This window comes from Ovis aries, chromosome 1 (assembly GCF_016772045.2).
Source record: "Ovis aries strain OAR_USU_Benz2616 breed Rambouillet chromosome 1, ARS-UI_Ramb_v3.0, whole genome shotgun sequence".
Lineage (NCBI taxonomy): Eukaryota > Metazoa > Chordata > Mammalia > Artiodactyla > Bovidae > Ovis > Ovis aries.
This window is the reverse complement of record NC_056054.1, coordinates 14,570,697-14,593,294: the sequence shown is the minus strand read 5'-3', so window position 1 is coordinate 14,593,294 and position 22,598 is coordinate 14,570,697. Positions and strand designations below refer to the sequence as shown.

The 22,598-nt window shown below is 50.9% G+C and overlaps 1 protein-coding gene across 6 annotated transcripts; it reads right to left on the bottom strand.

Annotated features, from left to right (window-relative positions):
* Positions 1 to 6,641: 6,641 nt before the first annotated feature.
* Positions 6,642 to 19,301, bottom strand: MFSD2A (MFSD2 lysolipid transporter A, lysophospholipid). 6 transcript variants are annotated; one of them, XM_042246104.1, is made up of 15 exons: positions 19,052 to 19,301; positions 18,358 to 18,487; positions 17,460 to 17,591; positions 15,809 to 15,933; positions 11,852 to 11,975; positions 11,664 to 11,742; positions 11,152 to 11,294; positions 10,600 to 10,690; positions 10,360 to 10,481; positions 10,071 to 10,154; positions 9,233 to 9,316; positions 9,026 to 9,138; positions 8,443 to 8,586; positions 8,176 to 8,352; positions 6,642 to 7,100 (listed from the first exon to the last, which is right to left on the bottom strand). In XM_042246104.1, exons 2-15 carry the CDS (start codon positions 18,472 to 18,474, stop codon positions 7,037 to 7,039), a joined length of 1,599 nt encoding a protein of 532 aa, XP_042102038.1. In that variant the 5' UTR covers positions 18,475 to 18,487; positions 19,052 to 19,301; the 3' UTR covers positions 6,642 to 7,036. The 6 variants fall into 6 exon arrangements, with proteins under 6 accessions (XP_042102038.1, XP_004001882.2, XP_042102045.1 ...); XM_004001833.5 differs by lacking the exon at positions 18,358 to 18,487; XM_042246111.1 differs by lacking the exon at positions 18,358 to 18,487 and having other exon boundaries at positions 17,460 to 17,588.
* Between the last annotated feature and the right edge of the window lie 3,297 nt (positions 19,302 to 22,598).

The following is a 22,598-nucleotide window of genomic DNA, read 5'->3' as shown; positions in this document are numbered from 1 at the left end:
GTGACCATTTGGTGGGAAAAGAAAAATGATACTAAGTGGGGAAATGAGGACTAGATTCCACTCTGCTTCTGTTTTGGTTGGCTGTGTGACCTTGTGTGACTCCACCGCCCTCTCTGAGCCTGGGGGCTACCCTGGGTGGTTCCCTGCTCTCTTCAGTATAGATATCCTTTGAGGCTGCATGGGCTGCACGGTGAAGGTACTGGGATGAGTGACTGCTGTGACTCCAGTGGGAGACAGAGAGACTTCAGGCCTCTTCCCTTGTCTCTGATGAGCCACTCTAAGGGCAGGCAGTCCTGTGCCCTCCTTGCTTCTCTGACCTAGATCACTCCAGCATATCCCATACTCCCTCCAAGCTATCCAGGCCATATTGGATCAGCTTGGAGCGGGGACCTAGTGTACCAACCCCAGGTCAATTTCAACAGGATCTCTGTCAGACAGAAGGTAATTTCCTGGATGAGTGAGCAATCAGAGCTCACTCAAGGCTGGGCCACTTTAGGGTTTGGGCCTCACCCCGGAAAACGAACAATGTTTTAGGCCATAGCAATTGTTCCCTTCCTTGATTGCCCTGGAGCTGTGAGCCCCACCCTGCGATGCACAGCTTCCCTGGAGAAAAAGAGGGAGGCCCTGGATCTCATCCAAAACACCCAGTCCTAACCCTGCCCTGGCTCCCCACCACTTCTCTCATTGCTGCTTCTTTCTTCTTCCCTCTCCTGCCTCCCTTCTTAGGGTTGCTAATAAATTTTAGCAAGTAAGGAAATTCACACACATGGAATTGGCAAATAATGAGGATCAACTGTATGTTTAACTAGGGGATCCTAGAGGAACCTCTGACTCAGCCTGTTAGATAGAGTCTGGGAAAACTCTCAAAGAAAGGGGACTTTGGCTGTGACCTGGAATACAGAGAAGTCTAGACAGAGGGGCTGTGCCCACGTCATGCGGTTTGATATAGAGCTATTTCTTTCCTATTTCTAGGTATTCTGTCGCTCTCATGAGTGTGATCTTCTCTTTCATTATATCTTCCAACTCAACACTGGTCAACAGAACTTTCTGCCATGCTGGGTATGTTCTATAATTATATGAATACAGTAGCCACTAAGCACATGCGGCTACTGAGAACTTAAAATGTGACCAGTTGGACTGAGAAACTGAATTTTGTTTTTATTCCATTTTTTTTTCTTTTAAATTCAAATAGCTACACATGGTAGTGGTCATCATGTCAAAGGATGCAGTTTTAACTGTTTCAGTTTGTATATGTAAAGGGTATTGATTTTCAGATATTAATTTTATAACACATTTCCTTGCTGACTTTTTTTGTTTAGGTTTTCAGTTGATTCACTTGGGTTCTCCTGGAATACAAAACTACCATCAACAAATAAAGATAACTTGACCTACTCCTTTCCAATTTTTATTTCTTTTTTTATCGAATTGCATCGGCTCATATCTCCAATGAAACGTTAGATGGTAATAGTGGTGATCGTGTGTATCCTTTTCCTGATTTAGTGGAATTTCTAAGTAATATTGTTAATATAAAGTAACATTATTTCTTTTTATATGAAAATGATACAAACAGGTGACAAATTATATGTTTTGTCCCAAGTTTGCTCCATCTCCAGTGTTCCCTCTATTACGCAGCAGAAGTGCCATCTGCTTCCTAAGTTAGAAATCTAGGCATTGCCTTCATTTCTCTCTCCCTTCCCCCCTCACCATTCCTCTGCCAACTTCCCAGGCCAATCAGCTGCCGAATCTGCCTTCTATCTCCACTGCCACCAGCGCCACTATTTCTTCTATCTCCAGTGGCACTCTGGCGCTCTTCATTACCCAGGAGCATTACAAGAGCAGCTTCTTCATGAGTCATCTTGTTCCACTTTCACTGCCTTCAGTCTTCTCTCCACAAAGCAGATGATGCTTCCGTCTAAACTCCTGATCTATCACATGGTTCCCCCACTGAAAAGACTCATCAGTGGCTTCTGTCTGCTCTTAGAATCAAGACCAAAACACTTCACATGGCTCACAAAGCCTGGTGCCACCTGCGTCTGCCTTCGCTTTTTTAAAAATGTAAATCAATTTTCTGATTAAACCTCTTCAATGACTTTTGGCTGCTCTTAAAAATAAAATTGAAACTCTGTAGGCTGCAGGGCCCCGCATGCCTCTCCAAACCCAGCTCACACCACCTATCCTCTCCTTCACGACCTTCTGGCTGTACTGTTCTCTTCCAGTCTTTCCCATATGCCAGGCTCTTTCCTACCCCAGGGTTTTTATGTTAGCTGTCTCCTCTACCTGCAAAGCTTTCTCCCAAGCTCTTCAAATGTCTGGCTCATTCTCCTCCTTTGTGATTCGATTCAAACATCACTCCCTCAGAACATTCTTTCCTGAACACCTGTTTAAAATAAACTTAAATAAAATAGAGACTTCCCTATCAGTCCAGTGGTTAAGATTTCTCCTTCTAATCCAGGGGGTGCAGGTTTGATCTCTGGTCTGGGAGTTAAGGTCCCACATGCCTTGTGGCCAAAAAAACCAAAACATAAAACAGAAGCAATATTGTAATAAATTCAATAAAGACTTTAAAAATGGTCCACTTCAAAAATCTTAAAATAAAATGACCTCTGTATCAGTGCCCTCTATTAGCACAACCTGCTTATTTCTTTCATGGCACTTACTGCCATCCGAAGTTATTTTATTTGCACATTCATTTGTCATTGGCCCCACCAAGAATGTAAGCTCTGTTTTGTTCACCACTCTATCCTTAGGGCCTAGTCGATGTATTACACATAGTAGACTCATTATAAATACTTGCTGTGTAAATGGATAGCCAGGGTCCTAGAATCACTGTGGACAGTGACTACAGTCATGAAATTATAAGACTGTTGCTGTTTGGAAGGGCTTCCCTTGTGGTTCAGAGGCTAAAGCGTCTCCCTGCAATGCGGGAAACCTAGGTTCGATCCCTGGGTCAGGAAGATCCCCTGGAAAAGGAAATGGCAACCCACTTCAGTATTCTTGCCTGGAGAATCCCATGGACAGAGAAGCCTGGTAGGCTACAGTCCACAGGGTCGCAAAGAGTCGGACACGACTGAGAGAGAAGAAAAGCCGTGACAAACCTAGACAGTGTATTAAAAAGCAGAGACATCACTTTGCCAACAAAGGTCCATATAGTCAAAGCTATGGTTTTTCCAGTAGTCATGTATGCATGTGAGAGTTGGGCCATAATGAAAGCTGAGCACCACAGAAAGGATGCTTTCAAACTGTGGTGCTAGAGAAGACTCTTGAGAGCCCCTTGGACAGCAAGGAGATCAAACCAATCAATCCTAAAGGAAATCAGCCCGGAATATTCACTGGAAGAGCTGTTCGGAAACTGAAGCTCTAATATTTTGGTCACCTGATACAAAGAGCCGACTCATTGGAATAGACCCTGATGCTGGGAAAGACTGAGGGCAGAAGGGGGCAATGGCGGATGAGATGGTTTGATGACATCACTGACTCAATGGACATGAGTTTGAGCAAACTCTGGGAGATAGTGAAGGACAGGGAGGCCTGATGTGCTGCAGTCCATGGGGTCGCAAACAGCTGGACATGACTTAGCGACTAAAGAACAGAGTCCTAGAGCCAGTGATAGCTCTGGAAATCCTTCTTTGCTATGTTAAAAGGTATTTCCCCTTTCTTCCAGCAGGTGGAGCCAAAGCCACACCTGGTCCTTTGCAGGGGTCTGTGGTTGGCCTGGCTGATAGAGAAGAGGGAGGGAGACGCAGGGTTTACTGTGATGCTGGATCCAAGAGTGAAGAAAGTCAAGGTGGGAGCTGTCCAGAAGAGACGTGGAGCAGCCCAGTGATCCAAGCCGTCTCTGAGATCCCAGATTGCTTTCCCACTTCCCCCACCTGTCCCGCCTCCTAAATCATGCCCTCAAAAGTCAGAAGGGGTTTTTGAGAAGAGCAATTTTCTGTGAACATGAAACTGGAGAGGCAAGGGTTTTCAATTCCAAATCCTCATTGTATAGTTGGGGGAAACTGAGACCAGGGAAGTCGGTGAGTGGGAATTGGGTGTAGCTGACAAAGCCTTCGCTCATTAATTCATTACAGTCTTAGCTCATTAATTTGGCTCCACACAGCCCACCCCTTCCCTCCTTGCCTGGTGCCATGATGAGGGCATTGATTCCCAGAGTTGCCCTAAAGATGCAGGAGGCAGGAACAGCTTATGAGAGGCACGCTGGAGCCAAGACATGCTGGAGTACCAGAGGTCAGAGGTATGTTCCAGGGCCAGGCAGGTGGCCTGCATATAACCTAGAGCTGGGAAGTTGGCAGGGGTCTTGGATTTTCTCCTGAAGATGTGTTAGCCACTCGGTCGTGTCCAACTCTTTGCAATCCCACGGACTGTAGTTGGCCAGCCTCCTCTGTCCCTGGAATTCTTCAGGCAAGAATACTGGAGTGGGTTGCCAGTCCCCTTTCCAGGGGATCTTCCCAACCTAGGAATGGAACCTGGGTCTCCGCACTGCAGATAGATTCTTATCATCTGAACCACCAAGCAAGTGTCAAGTTCTAAATGACTTAACCCTTTTTTTTAAAATTTGCATTTTAAAAAGATGCTAGAGATAAGGGTTCCTGAAAAGATCAGGTAGAACATTTCCACCTGATAATGGGGACTCAAGAAGTTTCTAACCTGGAGAGCTACTTGGTTATCTTAAATAGCTTGCAGAAGGAATTAGATATGGTTTGAGGAGATCAAATCGAGGCCAGTGAAGACACAGGTACAATCATGCAGGTGAGGGAAGATAAAACCTGGGAAGCTATTGCAGGGAGGGGGGAAGAAGCAAACTTGGGTGGTTTAGGGAATTTCTGTTTTAAAGATGGGATTTGGTGCTTATTGATTAGAGTGGAGGGAGAGGGAGGTGTCAGTGAAGTGAAGTAGCTCAGTCGTGTGCAACTCTTTGCAACCGGAGTCCTTGAATGCTCCAGCTGTAGAGACTGGACCAGAACAGCCTCTGACCCTGAGAGCAGCTCCAAAGGCAGCAGTGGGACCTGGCTTGGTGGTGGCAGAACTATTGGTTCACATAATAGCCTAAAGCAGTGGTTCAAGAACACAGGCTCTAGAGTGAGATTACTTCCCTGACAGTTCAGATGGTAAAGCGTCTGCCTGCAATGCAGGAGACCCGGGTTCGATCCCTGGGTCAGGAAGATCCTCTGGAGAAGGCAATGGCAACCCACTCCAGTACTCTTGCCTAGAAAATCCCATGGACGGAGGAGCCTGGTAGGCTAGTTCATGGGACTGCAAACAGTCGGATACGACTGAGCAACTTCACATCACATCTATAGTGAGATAGCCTGGGTTCAAGTATCAGATTCTCCACTTGCTAATTTTTCTGCACCTCAGTTTCCTGATCTGTAATATGGGAAAGTTATGAGGACTAATGAAATTTATATTTATTAGGCGTGTGCAACAGTGCCTGTAAAAGTGGTTGTATAGAGCTTCATCCAGTAAATGGAGCTCCAATTAAAAAAAAAAAAAAAAAAATGGAGCCCCAAACTCGAAGTAGAAACCAAGCTTAAACAGTTTAACCATGTCTCTTCTCTGGGCCTCATTTATCCATCTACGTAAAATAAAGGGCTAAATGAAAAAAGAAAACAAAATTTTTAAAAATGAATAACGATAAATTAGAGGCTAGACTCTCAGCCTCTAATCCTGCAAGTGCTGTTTTCTTGATTTTTTTTTTTTTGGCAGGAGGAGCTTGGCCTGAGTGTGTTACACGCAACGACTTGCTAAGACAAGCTCCTGCCAACTTGTGATGGCCAATCATTAAAATTTCAGGAAATTTTCAGGATAGAACCACCGCTGGTAACTTGAAATTGGCTACAGTGGGAATATTTACACTCTGGAAATAGGCAAATGCTACAAACTAGGCCTATCCCACTACCCTCCTCCCCGACACCAGTGGTGAGATCCTTCCCCTCAACCAACACATAGACTTGCCTTCCAATACTGTCATCAGTGATAGAGAATCACAGGTCTCTCAGGCCCCCAGGGTCCTAATCACAGAATCTGCCCCTGCACAGCCAGCCCTGCATGCTCAGGCATGCACAGGGAGGGAAGCAGAGCGCACAGGGTGGGAAACAGGGCACACAGGCCTGAGCAGAGCAAGCTGGTTGTTCTCAGACTCAGGGTACAGTGGGTAGTGGTTAAGATACTGGAGTCTCACACACCTGGGATGTTATTCCAGTTAGATCTCTATTGGCTGTGTGAGTTTAGCCAAGTTTCTCTCAATAGTGGGGCTCAGTTTCCTCATCTGTAAAATGGGGACAGGGGACTTCCCTGGTGGTCCAGTAGTTAAGACTGTGCTCCCACTGCAGAGGGCATGGATTCTAACCCTGGTTGGGGAACTAAGATCCCATATGCCACATAGCCAAAACATTTAAAAATACTAATAAAATAAAATGAGGACAGTCCTGACCCAGCACAATGATTTCCAGGATTAAGTGAGAACACCATCAAGGTGAGAGGAACACTTCCACACCTGGGCCTGGTACAGACAGGTATTTAGTAAATGTTAGCCAATGCTGTTGTTACGCCTCCACAACATTCTGGCTCCCTCTCACTCTCTGCATCCTGGAACAGAAAGGCTCAGTGAGTTGCTGAGAACAAAGGCAGAAACAGGCAGCTCAGTTTTCCAGCTTTTATGAAAATTAATAACATTAATAGCTCAGACATATACATACATACACACTGCTATTTACATGGTCATTAAGTTATTAATTAGTCTCTGTATACAACGTTTCTACATTAGTGTTCCAGGCTAGGCCCAATCAGTCCTTGGCATATTCACAGTAGCAGTCCCTGGTTTTGGCCCCCAGGGTGGTCACAGGGAGGCCAGCGGATGATGCCTGCCCCATGATAGGCACAGGAGGTGTCCTGGGTCGCTTACTATGAAGTCTTTAGCTCCCTTCCTGGCATCTGGAGACCAGCTATTCAGGGAGCAGGCAAGCAGGCCTCGATTCCTCGTGTGGCCTGGTGACCCAGGCCCTGTATATAGCGGCATCGGGCCATCCAGTAGGCACTAGAGGATGCTGGCCAGTTCTGTAGAGTCTGTGTCAGAGCAGCCTGAGCTGCTGGCCTCTTCCCTGCAAGAACCAGAGGAGACTGGTTGGAGGAAGCATCCTTACTCACCTGCTTGTTCCCTGAGGGATCTTGGCTCTGCAGGCTTAGCTGACTGCCAGGTTAGTCTAAATCACAGGACAGTGTTCACTCCCACTCTTAGCCCAGAAACTACTGCTAGGTTTGTTCACTGTTCCTGCTGCCCTCAAGGCACCCCAAACTCTGGTACTACATCCTGGCCTGGGCAGGTTGATGAGCTGGCATAACTCACTCCACCCAGCTCTCTGGTCTTCACACCGAGGTCCTGCATGCCAGGAGAGCTGTGAAGAGTGTGGGCTCTGGAGTTAGAATACAGGGGCTCAAACCCCAGGTCTGCCCCTTATCACCCTCAGTTTCTTCATCTGCTGAGTGAGAATCACAGGAATCTCCGACGCCCAAGGCTATTAAGATGACTACAGGAGATCATGGGTACACCCTCTAAAATGTAAACCCCCTTAGGTGACAGGGACTTTTGTTTGTATCATTCACTAGACCAAGGCCTGACACACAGGCTTCCCATATACGTACTTGTTGAATGAATGACCATAAAACCACTCAGCATAAGCAGACAGCAAAGGGCTCAAGAAACATTAACTAGGAGACGTCCCCAGTGGTCCAGTGGTTAAGAATCCACTCTCCAATGGAAGGGAATGTGGTCTTTAGCTCCCTTCCCGGCATCTGGAGACTCATCAGTTCGATCCCTAGTTGAGGAGCTAAGATCCCACATACTGAGGGGCAACTAAGCCCGCACACTGCAGCTAGAAAGGCCGCATGCCACGACTAGAGCAGCCTGCATGCTGCAGCCAAGATTCTGGGTGCTGCAACAGAGACTCGATGCAGCCAAGTAAACAAATATTAAAAAAAAATAAAATAGTAAAAAAAAAAAAAAAGATATATCAACTGCCATTGTGATGCATTGGCAGAAGGGAAGGGGAGAGGAGAAGCGGTGGAGGGGAAGATGTGTGGGAGGCAGACCCGAGCTTGGCTTCTCCAGGAGGCGCTTTTCAAGGCCTTAGACTGCAGGCTGCCCTTCTGTCCGCCAACCATCCCTTGCCCACTCACCTCAGAGCCTGCAGGGCCTTCTTGTTCTGCCGCCGCCTCTCCTCGTCAATGGGGTATAGCTTGAAGAGCAGCAGGCCCATGAGGATGAGGACTATGGGAGCCACGGTCACCAGCATCTTCAGCGTGAACTTGACACGTGCCGGCTGGGAGCAGCCACGGGTCTGGTACCCAGTGAAGCTGTGAGGCCCAGTGGTTAGGGGAGTGGTGAGGAGGGGGCACCTGCGGCCGACCCCTGCCCAGCATTACCCAGACCCCCACCCCACTCACTCCAGACTGAGGGTGGAGATGCCCAGAGAGACTCCAGAGGCAAACTTGGTGAAGAAGACGTAGAAGGAGAAGAAGATGGGCTCGGTCCCATGGATGTGGGGCTGCTTCAAGTGGAAGTCATCAATGACGTCGGGCAGCATGGACCTGCACACAGCGGGGGCAGCCGTGAGCACCCTCCCACCTAGCAAGCCCAGGCCTCCACTAGCCCATGTGGTCCAGGTCAATAAGAGTGCTCCTCTGGGAGCTGGCGGTTCTATAGTACACACACACAGTTCAGTGACGACATGGCAACTTCATGTGAATCAAAAAAGAAGGCCTCTTCCTCTGAGATGAAGTAGCCACACATGTAGCTGCTCAGCTGGGCAAGTCAAGTACAGGGTTTGAATCCCCATTTCCCATCCTGACTAGGTGTGCTCAAGCAGTTCACAATCTGTACAGTTGTACTGGGAGGACCTGCCCCACTCCCAACCTGGACCTGCAGAAAGACAAGTCCCCACAGATTCTCCCTCAGGAGTTTCTGAACTGGGGAGCTGGGAGGCTGGGGAACATACCAAGGTGGGCATATATATATATACACACTTACCACGGTAGTAAGAAGGCAGCTGCAACACTGATGCCAGCTGCCACAGCCACCACGTATGTGACAATCAGGTTACTCTCCATGAGGGCCACCAAGATGAGAAATGGCACTGCTGACTAGGAGAGTGGGTGTAGGAAGATGAGTCAGCTGGGAGGCTCCCAGCAGTAATTCCCAGGCCAGCCCAGGCCCTACCCCTTCAGTTCCACTCACCGAGATTCCAATGTATACAGCTGTCTTTTTGCCAAACCGGGTTAGGAACCACTGCCAGATGGGGATGGTGACTGTGGCTGAGAACTATGGAGGGGCAAAGGGGTGAAGGAAGTGGGTTAGAGCCCTGGAATCCCTCTTGCCCTTCCTAGGACTCCAAAGGTGCTGCTAGCCCTGACCAGGAGCAGCCAGATGCCATCACCTGGATTGCTCCACGGCAGCTGATGGCTCTTCAAGGAGCTGGGACAAAGTCCTGATCTTATCTGCTGCCCTCTGAGCGCAGAACTCCGAGTTCTGGCCTCCACGTCTTTGCTTTCACTATGCTTTCTACTTGAACATCTAACCTCAATCCTTTCTTTTTTCCCCAGTGTTACTGAGATATAATTGACAAGAACATTGTACTAGTTACTAGTTCAAGGTGTACAATATAAAGATATTTTTAAAATATTTATTTGGCTGTACCAGGTCTTAGTTGCAGCATGTGGGATCTTTTTTTTTTCCCCCCACAGTTGCAGCATGCAAACTCTTAGTTACAGGATCTTCAGTGGCAGGATGTGGGAGCTAGTTCCCTGGCCAGGGATTGAACCCAGGCCCCCTGCATTGGGAATGTGGAGTCTTAGCCACTGGACCACCAGGGAAATCCCAATAAAGATTTGATATATGTACCCAAACTCTTTCTTTCATAGTCCTACCTAAGCCATTGTAGGTCAGATCCAAACGTTCTGAGAAGCCTCCCTCATCGCTCATGATCTTGGGCCAGTCTGGGAAACATCCTCTGGCTATTCAAAGAACCATCTCACAGCCTAAGCACCTTCAGCCACCCTCGGGGCCCCACACGCACCATGATTGCCAGGAGCAGATTCTGGAATTCGTTCCGAAAGCCCAAGGTATAGGTACAAAACAAGGCAAAGTTCCCCTCCACCAGCTGGGGGCCAGAACGGCGTAGCAGGAAAAAAAGACAAAGAAACAGGTGATGATGGAGCTGAGCCTCAAAGACTCTGCGTGCTCAGGGGACCTCTGCTCACCCCACCCCCATTCCACCTGTCCCTCAGGCCCTGTCCCATTCTAAGGCCTATCCCATCCCCTATTGCACTCCCCCATCAGGCTAAGCATATCAGAGCCCCACTCACCATGAAAGCCAAGGAGGTGAAGAGGAAGCCGGCGATGAGCTTGATGTACGGCCCATGGCTCATGACCAGCCGGAGGCCCCGAAAGAAGGGCATCTGCTTGGTCTGCTGAGTCTCGTAGGATTCTGGGGGCCAGAGGGGACAGTGAGCAGGAGCAGAGGCCCCTCCCAGAGTCTGAAGCCCAGGCAGAGGGACAAAAACTGCCCCACAGTGGGGCCTGCACCCCTCCCTGGGACCCCTCACCTCTCTGTTCCCGCACGCCCAGGGTCAGGATGACCGCACAGATGACATAGATGGAGGCGATGACTCCTGCCGCCAGCAGGTATGCATTTTGCTGTCAAAGCAGGTAAAGATCACATAGGGACACAGTCAGTCTCATTTCATCCCAGTGCCCAGCAGCTCTACTCAATGACCTTGGATCAGTCCCTTCTCTGGGGGCCTCTCTGTCTCCACCTGTGAAATGGGAAAGTTATCCTGGGCCTACTGCTGCTTCCCAAGGCTGGAACAAGCCCAGATGAACAAAACTCTAAGGAGGCCAGGATGTGGAGTCTGAAAGCCCACAGTTCAAATCTTCCAAAAGCTAGTTTCTGCAACTCACTAGCTATATTACATTGGACAAATTATTTAGCCTCTCAGTGCATCAGTTGCCTTATCTGCAAAGTGGGCATATTAAAACTGTATGTAACAAATGCCCAACAAATTACCAACACTAGCCATTATTACTATTCTGAGGATAACTGCAAACCACCCCATTAATCCTCATCTTCCCCCATCCCTGCCCTGCCAAGGACTCACTGTTTCTTTGATTGAAGTGGAGCTCTGCGTACGATTGACTGTAGAAGCATTGCCATCCGGGATACAAGGCGAATCTGCTTGGCCCACGATCTGCCCCTGGATTGCTGTGCCCAGCACTGTACCTAATACCTCCACGGTCATCCCTGAGCAGAAAAAAAGAAGTCCTTTGGAAGGGCCGCAAGGCTTGTGGGCCCCCATGGAGGCAGGTCAGATGGATAGAAGACCCAGAAGCTCTAGCCCCAAGAGATGGAAACAGCTCCAGATGGAATGGTTATAGGGTGGTAGGATAGATGGCATCTTGGCTTAAACTTGTGGCCTTGCTGTGTGACCTCTGCCTGGTCCTTGTACCTCTCTGGTCTCAAGAGAACAATCAGTTATTTTTTAGTATGGTTTCACACCTTCTCCCAAGAGCAGAGAGCTGAGCCCATAAGGGAAGAAACATGGGAGGAGAGTCAAGGAGTGGCGGACCCTGGGTCCCTGGTGGGTGGGATCAGTGGGCTGGGGAAACTTACGATAGGCAGTGGCAGAATCGCGCTCACTCTGCTCCGTGCTGATGAACATGGTGAGAGCTGAGTAGGGAACGTGGAAACACTGGCATGGAAGAGAGGCCCTCGGCCAGTCAGACGATGGACAGACAGATGTGGCTTTGGGCACCAACCCCGGAGGCCCCAGGGACTTCCTTCCCGCTGCCCGCACTCACCGTGACCAGCGTTTCAAAGAGGCAGTAGAAAAGCAAGTACCACAGGGTCTGGCCCTGGTGGAAGCCGGGCACGAACCAGATGAGGAAGTAGGCGATGACGGCCAGGGGTGTGGAGAAGGTGATCCTGAGGAAGGGAGAGGCTGAGTCGGGGCTGGATGCCAAAACCCCAGGATTCGGGCCTGGCCTGGGCTCTTCAGCAGCCCCACAAGGTGCCCGGTGGGAAGGAAATTCCTCCCTCTGGATCCACCCACCCCAGGGTCTCTGGAAGGTACTGATGACCAACCCTGGAAGGGCAGACTGAGACAAGGCTCTGGCCTGCAGTCCCGAGCATGGAGCAGCAGGTCAGACCCTCCTGAGTCTTGACTGCCTCCCCCCAGGGGTTAAGGCTCTAGAGACAGGGGTTTTCTATGGGCTGGGGGATGAGAAGGGAGGCTGAGACTTTGGGGAGAAGGAGCAGCCCCAATGCTGGGGTTCTCACCATTGTGTGTACACACAGGGTGAAGGGAGGCCAACCCCAGGGGAAGATTTCCTTCTGGGGCGGCCACAAGGGAGGACTGGGCCCCGTGAAATAACCATAAGCGGGGTTGGGGGTGGCAAAGGTCCGCCTCCCCACATGTGAATCCCATGGTCCAGAAAGATCCCACATGCCGCACAGCAACAGAACCCATGGCCCACTACTGAGCCTGTGCTCCGCAACAAGAGAAGCAAGCCCACCACCGTGAGAAGCCCAGGAACTGCAGCTAGACAGAGGTCCCTGTTCACTGCAGCTGGAGAACGCCTGTGTGCAGCACCCAAGACCCAGTGCTGCCAAACATAAAATAAATAAAATCTTAAAAAAAAAAAAAGAAAGGCAGCTGAGAACCAAGACCCGTGGTTAGAAGAAGGGACCGCAATTCAGGGATCCAGTTCTGGCTCTACTACGAACGATTAATACCTTGGTCTTGGGCAAGTTATTTAACTTCTCTGAGACTCATTTTCTCATCTGTAAAATGAGAGTAGTAAGAACACCTACCTCACCTTCAACATTTACTCAAGAAATATTCAAGTGCTAACACTGAGCTGAGCGCTATTCTAATGTATCAGGAAACAAAACAGACAAGTCACTGCCCTCATGACATTCCACGCTCGTTGGCAAACAAAAAAATAAACATAAGATAGGTACTATCCAGCCTTAAAAAGGGATGAAATTCTGAGACATGCTACAATATAAACCCAGAAGTAACACAGAAAGACAAATCTGGTATGAGTCAGATTCCCAGACAGAAGACAGTTGATTGCCAGGGGCTAGAGGGGAAGAAGGAATGAAGAGCTAATGTTTAATGGGTACAGAGTTTCAGTTTGGAAAAAGTTCTGGAGATGGTCGTGCAACAGTGTGACCATACTTAATGCCACTGGATTGTACACTCAAAAATGGCTAAAATGGTCAATTTGCAAATTTTTAAATAGTGTATTTTATCCACACATACACAAAAACTACATAACGTATTAGATAGTAATTAAGTGCTGTGGAAAATAGAAAACAGGCTGAAGGGGATTAAGAGTATAGGGATACAATCCATAGCCAAGTGGCCAAAGTTGCCCTCATAGAGAAGGTGACCTCTGTGCCAAGATGAGAGGGAGTTGGCCTTGCAGAGCTTGCGAGGCAAGGGTGCTCAGGCCGGAAATGTGCCCCAGCAGGTCTGGGGAGTAGCAAGGAGGTCAGGGGGCCGGAGTATGGAAAACGGAATTAGGAGATGAGCTTGGAGAGGAAATGGGATACCAGGGCTCAACAGGCCATGGTAAGGACTTGGGCTCTACGTCACTGGGTTGAAGTAGTTAATATTAAAATGTAGAACAGAGCTTGGGACACAGTGCGTGCTGTGATTATGACGCCAGGAAAGCCCAGCAGGAGACTTCAGGAGCTGCAAAGCCCTGGGCTGGGACTCCGACCTCAGGTCCAGCCCTGCCGCATTTCCCACGTGGCCCTGCCGACACCCTGCCCCTCACTGGACGGCCTTGGGAATTCCAGGAAAGTGTTTGCCAAAGTCTTCCTGGTATGAAAAGGAAGACGTAAATGACTGAGGGCAGGGGCTGATCTGAGGCCTAGGAGGAGAGGGGCGTCCCAGGGCTCAGGAATCCCTGGAAGGAGAAGGGCTCCCAGGTCCTAACAGGTATGGATGGAGAGTTGGGTCACGTGTATTCATGGCAGCCTTCGGGACGCACTCAGACGGGGGTGGGGGACCACTCAGAGAGATACTGCCAGGAGGTCCCACCCAGACAGCTGAGGACACGTCCAGAGACATGCATCAAATCAGAAACCAGCCCGAAGGGCCCTCAGCTACTTCACCAAGCCGGCTGCCTGCCCAGGCAGGCAAGGTGGCCTCAGATCCTACCTCCCACAGGGAGGGCTTCCTCCCCTCCCCCCCTGCCTCGCCCCACCCCACCCCTCCCCTCCCCTCCCCAATCCTCCCAGAACAAGGGCTCCTCTGGCAGCCCTCGCCAAAATACTCCCATCGCCGCGCTGAGGAAGCTGAGGAACCAAATGTGACTGAAAGTAACCCGGGTTACTGCTGCCTCGGGCTGGCCCGAGTGGCTGCCTGCCATTGGCTGTGCCTCATGAGGAGATGTGGCAGCAGGGCCCCGCCCCCACCGGCTGCCAGGGAGGCGGGCACAAGGGGCTGCGGGTACAGGCGGGTACAGGGCCCCTGGGGCCGGCTCCCTGGGAGCCCCAGCATCCTGCGCAGGTAAGGCAGGCTCTCCTGTCCCCTGGCCCCGAAGCCTGGATCAAAGGCCTCAACCTGGGCCTTCGCCAGGGGCTGGCGGGATTTCGGAGGGAGGGGGGCCTCGTGGGAAAGGAAGCTGTGGTGGGGGAGCAGGGACTGTGGGAAGAGCTTTGAAGGCCTTGAAGGCCGGAGACCAGGTATGCGCGCCCCTGGGGCAGGAAGGCGCCCACTTGAGCCTGGATGGGCCAGAGATGAAAGGGGTATGTCCTCCTCCCCCCCAACCACCAAGCAGGATGTCCTGGAGGGAACCAGAGCTCCGGCCTGTTCGCCTGTCCCTTGTGCCTGCCTTTGCCGTCTGATCTGTGGCACCACCTCCCCCAACCCTGCCCCACAGTCTGAAGCTGAGGAGTATAGGCTTTGTATCAAAGGAAAAGGTTGTTCTCAGGGTCCAAGAAGCCAGAGGTTATGCACTCCCAATCTCGGTTTTATCATCCACCCGTACCCCACCTCCAGGAGCCACTCTGCAGGAGTGCCCAGTTATATATTACTTAATATGTGTCAGGCACTGTTCTAAGTACATTATATGCTCTGCGGGTGTATTAGTCACTCAGCCATGTCCGACTCTTTGCATATGGACAGTAGCTCACCAGGTTCCTCTGTCCATGGAATTCCCGAGGCAAGAATACTGGAGTGGGTTGCCATTCCCTTCTCCAGAGGCTCTTTCCAACCCAGGGATCGAACCCATATCTCCTGCACTGCAGGCAGATTCTTTACTGTCTGAGCCACCAGGGAAGCCAAGTACATTATATATTATAAAATTTAATTTTCACCACAACCCAGTGAGGAAGACATAATTATTATCTCCACTGTGCAGATGAAGGAACTTGAGGCTGAGGTGTTAAATGTCTTGGCCAAGGTGGTACAGCTATAAGTGGTCAAGTTGGTATTAAAACTGAGGCAGGCTGGCTCCAGAGTGTAACCTTTCAACCACTATAGGAAGTGATGGAGTGGAAGAGGTTAGAATTCCAGTTTCATGGAAGGGAAAGGACCTTGGCGAGGAATGGGGCCTGAGACAGGGGAATCTGCTCAGTCTAACAGCTAGACCAGCCTGAACTGGCAAGAGTTCCAATGCCCATGACTGGGCCAGCTAAAGCCCTGCTGAGGCTTTTGCCATCATCCCTTCTTCTCACCTCCCAGTCTATGACAAACCAGAGGCCCCGCCTTCTACCACCCTGAAGGAGCATCTTCTACTCACCAGGGCATGAGGCGGCCCAGAGGGGTCCAGGGAGATTTGCTAATGCAGAAGCCCACCAGGGGGTCTGTGATGGCATCCCAAGCTCGGCCCACGAACAGGATGATGGAAGCAGAGAAAGGATCCACCTGGGATGAGTAACAGGAAAAAGATGACTCCCTCTTCCTTCATCTGACAGGCAACCTCAACCCTCACTGATAGGCAAAAGCAGGGCTCCCTCCTCACTTCAGCCAGGCCATTAGGACCCTGTACTGCTCCCACCCAGGCCTCAAGCATCATCACTTGCCTTATTAATAATGACAACAACAGTTCCCCATTAGCAGTGGTACTGTGTGTCTCCTGAGAAACTTTGCCAGATCCGCTCCCTTCTGTCCTCCCCTCCACTGCCCTTGAAAACTCATCAATTAGAATGAATCCAGATTGCATTTCTTTGTCTCCCTCTCACAAGCCCCTAACCACCTGATGCCAGAACAAGCATCTGAGGGACTTCCCTAGTGGTCTAGTGGCTAACACTCCATGCTCACAATGCAGGGGGCCCAGGTTTGATTCCTGGAGGGAGAATAAGATCCCACATGCTGCAGCTAAGTGTAACGAAGACCCAGTGCAGAGATAGCACTTGCTGGGTCACCACAGTGGCCCTCAGTTTTCCCATCTGTATAATGGTGTTATGATCCCTGTCTTACAGGGTCGAGCTCTATTTTGGATGTGGAAAAAGGATTAAATAGAAAAAATGTCAAGAAAGTAGGCTGTCACTATCACTACCCAGTAAAGTTATACTTCTGCCTCCAGAACTTCTCGGCTTACAATTTTTCTGGACTCTTCTTCATTCATCAAGGCTCTGCTATAACTATCACTCCAAGAAGATGGAGAGGACTTTCCTCATCTGACTTTTCTAACTTTTTACGTTTTGACAGGGGGTTAGTCATATTTGCACCCAACTTAGGACCCAGAGCATGGGAGTTGCTTGAAAACTAGCCACTTAAAGGGAGTCATTTGTCCTTTCTGGGGCTCAGGGTTCGCCATCTGTAAGTAAACACCACTAAGATGCCTTGTTTGCAAAGTCATAAGTTAACATGCAAAAGGCAGCCAGTGTGTGCACCCTGAAAGCCTTGGCAGTCTGGCCTCCTACTCTCGCACCAGACAAGGTGAATTCTCAGGATGCCAGGCTGCTGGCCGAGGAGCCCTGTGACACCCTAAGTACCCTGTGAGGCCCCCTCTGTCCACTTGGCATGCCTCTGCTCCTTAGGTGAAGGTGGGATGCACCTCGTCCACAGGCCTGACAACATCCACCAACCCCTGAGCAAAGCCAGCTGACTGCCGTCCAGCTGGGGACATGGTGTGCCAGTCTCTTCTAAGAACGTCACAGCGGGCTTTATTCTCTCACACCATTGCCTACCCCTCCAGGCTCTGTTGCTCTTGCCAGGCAAGGAGGAGTTGCCTGACCTTGCCAGCTAAGTAAGACTCCTGGGGCTGAGAGACTCCCCTTCTGGATACTCTCCAAAGCCTTATTTCTAATCCACTGTGACCCTGAGAGGCAGAAGTGTAGGGGTGCCTAGTCCCATTTCCCAGTCGAGGGAAAAAACCCTAGCCTAGAGTCCATTGTCTCTCCCACCTTGGGATGATGGAGGAACCCTAGGGAGTTCAGCTCACTCACCTGAGCTACATCCAACAGGTAGATCTGCAGGAAGAACCCCAGGGCACATCCCGTCACCTGGTATGGGGCTCCCCCAACTGCATAGCAAAGTTTGTTGCAAATGGACAACTGTTTTTTCTTCTTTGGTTCCTTCTGGGAATAAGAGGAAAGAATGAAGAGACCCACGAGACTGGCCCACATTCTAGAACTTTCCAGAGCCAGGACCATCCCTCTAACCAACTCTGCCAGGAAGGATAAGTTTGCCTTGCCCTGTTACCACCCAGGGAGAGCTCACTTCTCACAAGAAAAGAGAGGTCTTCTGTTTTTAAAAATCTGGAAAAGGTGAATTCATACTGAAGAAGTAGCCCCTAAGCCACCTCACCCCAACGCCAGAGCCTTAATCAGTGCACCATCCCTTAATGACTCCCCCCAAGGCCTCAGTCATGTTTCTTTCCAAGTTGAAGGGGGAGTATGCTCCAGCAGTGAACCTGTCCCCACCTGGCACCAACTGCCACAACCTGAAAATCCTCTTGCTGCCAAAAGCTGCATAAGCCCAGGCCCGGCTCCCGCCATGGTTCAGAGGGTAGAACCCACCTGCCTACTGGGTGAGAGCTCTAGAGATCTTTAAGGACCCAGCCCAGTTGGCTGTAGGCACAGCTGTTCCTTCCATCTGTCCCAGAGCCTCCCTGGCCCCTGGAGGCAGCCAGAACTTCAGGCAAACCCAGGAGATGTCCTACCCTCCCTCTCCCTGTCCCCCTCCCCCAGTGCCCAGGGGATCTTGTTGTGAGGACTGGGGAATAGTAGGGTAGGAAGGCCTCTAGGTGCTGGGTTGGGCCCTCTCTGGGTGGGGCACTAGGGAGGTTAAGGTTGCCCAGGGAAAGTAGATTACTCATACATTGCAGCAGCATTAATTGCTTACCCAGGCTCCTTCCAAAGATCGGTTAATAAAATTAAAATGAAAAGGCAGTTTCCTCCCAGGCAGATATATTGCCTGGGATCCCTCTCTGGGGCCGCCTGATGTCACTGGGTCCTTCATTTCGTCCAGAGAGCTGGGAATGGGGCCGAAAGTCAAGACAGGCAAAGCGCAAAGTGTACGCGCGGGCCGATACCTACACTCACACAGAGCCTACCGGACGCGGCTCCTTTAAGAGCAGAGCTCTTGTTTTATGAATGAACTTGATCCGCCCTCGCCGAAGAGTTGAGAAGCTAGCGTAGGATGTGGGGGTGGGGCGTAGGCAGATGAGAGTCGGGGGACCAAGGTGGGTTTCCCAGATTTCTGGGGTCTCTCTGCCGTTTGGGGCAGCAAACTTTAGCGGCTGATCACACAGGAACGGAAACCTGCTAGTCAGAGCCGGGTACCACGTGGAGCTGCCTGTAAGGCTGCTCTCCAGAAATGCCCAGAGCTGGGGTGGGCAAAAGGGGGGGCCTATCGCCTACAAACCTTTTCCATCACTCCCCGCCTCCAGGGCACCCCCAGAGCTCTCTCCTACCTCTGAGTTCTTCTGTCCCCGGCTTAGGCCAGTGTGTCCCAGAACCAGGCTTATCCCGCGACGCCCCCATCTCATCCTGGCCCCCCATCCCAGACCCTCCACCTAGGGTTGCGGGGACCTCACCTTCACCTGGACCGGGCGTTCACCGGCTTGGAGGATGCCGGTGGGCAGAAGTCCCGCGGCGGAGCCGCTCTCGGCGCCCTCTCCTTTGGCCATGACCCGCGGGCCACGCCGCCCGGGGACCGGGAGGCCGGGATGCTCCTCTGCTCCGCGGGCCTCCGCTCCGCCCGGGCTCGCGTTGTAGTTGTAGCCGCCGCCGCCACTTCGGTCGCCGTACAGAAGTTAAGCCGGCAGGCGGCTGGGCGAAGCACTCACTCCCCTGCACGCCCCCCGCGCCTCTTAAAGCTTCGTCCAGCCCTCTCTGATCTGGCCAATCCCGGAGCTTTGCTACCCCGCCTCCAGCCAATCCTGGAGCCCGCCGGTCCTCCCGCCTGCCCAAACCACCCGGCCAGCTAGCTGGTGCCATCCAGCCACGTTCTCTAGTCCGGAACCCGTATCCGGCTGCGCTTGCTCCGCGGAACCTCGGGGGAAGGCCTGGAGACCCATCTGACACGCACGAGGAAACTGAAGCCCAAGGCTAAAAGTGACCTGCCCACGGACCCCCAGAGTGAGTTCTCCCAGAGCGAGATCTACACCTCATGACTTCGGACCCGCAGGTCCAGGAAAAGTAGGGGCTCCAAAGCCCACTGCCCCCCTTTAACGTCTGGAGTCAAGTCGAGTCTCCTTCTGCTCTAAACCTGGAGTATGTAGCGCTGGCACTTTCCTAACCGACGCCCCTCTCTTTCCCCAAGATGGACTATTTCTTCTTACGGACAGTGGCATCTTTGGGGTCCTCATGAGAGGGGAGAAAGACAAGCTGAGGTAACCAGGCAACAGAGGCAACGCGTCGCCTCTGGCAGAAACCCCCACTTTATGGAAAGGAATGGAGACCACAGCCATTAGCACACAATGATAGTAACAGCAGTGTTTTATGGAGAACTTCCTCCAGGCTTGACATGACCTCCTTCAGCCCTTTAACCACCCTGTGAGGGTGGTACTATTATTATCTCCGTTTTGCAACTACGGGGAGGAAAACTCAGAGAAGTGAAATAGCTGTGATGTGGCAGAGCCAGGGCTAGGTTTTGCCCCATTTCAAAGCCTTCCCTCCTCATAGCACCGCGCTATCCCTCTCAGCAAAAATGAGAAGGCTGAACCTGTCTCCCCAACAAGAAGCCCTGGGATATAGAAAGCCCTGAGTTGAAACAGTCAAGGAAAGATTTGAAAGAGTGCTGAATAATCTGCTCCTTGAAAGAAGGTGGGAGGGGAATTCCCTGGCGGTTCAGAGGTTAGGACTCTGAGGGCGCTCCATCACTGGTGGAGAATTAAGATCCTGCAAAGCCTCGGGGTCTGGCCAAAAGAAAAAGAAAGAAAGAAGATGGGAGGCCAGACAGATGTCAGAAAACAGTCTTTTACCACCAGTGTGTCCCTTGTGTCACCATCACTCCTGGCTTCCCAGACACTCAAGAGGCCAGGAGGGTGCCAGTTGGCACTGACCAGTGAAGTGATTACTCAAAGGCCGCTCAATCCTGTGCCTGTGGTTGCTGTGTCAGGCTTCTTTTTTCTTTCATAAAATCTTATTGCCAGCAGGAGAGATAAGGTCTCGCGGCCCTGTGATGGCCACACCAAGCTTCCTCATCTGCCCTAGAAAATCCCCGTCTTGGCCACTGCTGAGAGCCAAGGTGAGGCAGCTGAATTGGTGCAAAGGGCCTGGACTGGCCCCCATGGCTCTGCCGTGAGCTGTGTGACACTCTTGTATCTCTGCCCCTCTCTGGGCTTGAGTCCACAGCCCTAACATCCTCAGCGCTAGGGGATTACACTGCATCAGACGTGATTAGACCCCAGTCAAACCGTGAGCTCTCAGAAGGTGAAAATCACATCTTTTTCACTCCTGTATCCCCACTGACTAGCTGGGGGCCTGATTCATAGTAGGAACTTAAATATGTATTCAATGATGCCTGCTCAGTCTCCCTGAGGGACAGCACAAGGGGAGCCCATTCAGAAAAGCCCCAGGCTCCTTCATTTACCAGCTGTGTGATTGATCCTGGGCAACCCAGTTAACTGTCCTACATTTGTAAGGTAGAGATATTAAATGACTACCTGTTTTGAGTATGAAACCAGAAAATGAAGGGGAAGTGCTTAGCACAAATGCCTGGGAGCCGAGGCTGGGCTGGTCCCCTCCCCTCTCTTGGCCCGATTCCAGTCTGAAAGTGTAGCAGTGTAAGATTCCAGATATGGCCTGACCAAGTGAGAACAATAGGCCTATTATTTCCCGCAGTCTGGACACGACACATTGTTAATGCAGCCTAAGACTGCTGGGCTTCGGAGTCTTTCTCTCCCATGACTATTTCCCATCAGGTTGTGGTCAATTAAATTATTCAGATCCTTTTCACTGGAACTGGGGTCAAGTCAGGTCTCTCCCCGACCCTCTGCTTTGTGTAGTGTCTCCCCCTTCATGAAGCTCACAGGACAACAGTGTCTTCTTGCTTATTTCCGCTTGTTGAAATTGTTTTCAGTGCTGGTTCTATTGCCTCCTGTTTCCTCCCCCTTTCGGTTTATTTTTCTGTTTTTGTTTTGTTTTTTAAATTTTCGCTGCAGCATGTGGCATGCGGGACCCTAGTTCCCCTGTCAGGAATCGAGCCTGCGCCCCCTACATTGGAAGGTAGAATCCCAGCTACTGGACCAATGGAGGAAGTCCTACTCCCTCACTAATTTTAGATACAGGCTGCTCCTCTCCACATCAACTATACCATCTGGTCTGTTGATCAGGACAGAGTCCCACAACGCTCCACTAGAGACACTCTTCACCACTGACTGAATTAGGGCCCAGCTAATTACAACAGCTCCCAATTATTGCTGGGCAAGCACGGTGCTAAGTGCTTTATGTATATACCATCTCATTTCCGCACAACATCAGTGAGTAGTTGATGAATCTGAGGCTAAGAGAGGGAAAGCAGGGACCGGTTTTACACGCCCAGAGTCAAGCCCCTTTTTCTGACCACGTGCTTGGCTGTAAATTTGTCGCTTAGAAATGTTGTCCTCCAGCTACACACAGTCCTGACCACGTGCCTGCATGGCCGTCTTGGCTGCTTCATTCCTCCCCTCTTTCCCCCTCACCACCAGGCCTGGAGCCCAAGGGGCTTTGCTGAGGCTCCAGTCCAAGATGGGCAAAAGGCAACTTTATCAGCTCCATTAGCCTCAGGAACCTGGAGCAGAGACCTGGACCCTTTCTTCACAGCAACATTCTTTTCATCTAGGATAGTAGTGAGAACAAGGGCTTCTCCCTGAAGAGCAGAAAGGCAGCTGCCCACTCAGTGATGAAACTACCCTTGTGGCCATCCTTGACCTTTTCTAGATGTAGCCTAGTCTCACAGCCAAGGGCAAATACATTTCGGAGCTCCCCTTGTTGCTTTCCACTTGTCTGTGCCCTCACAGTGCACCATGCCCAGCCTGAAGGGCTTCTTCACACCCTACTGTACTCCCCTGAGGGCCTTTGGGGAGCGCTGCTGGGTCCCCTGAGCTTCTCTGGAGACAGAGGAGCCGAGTTAAATGCAAAGATTCGAAGGACAGGTCA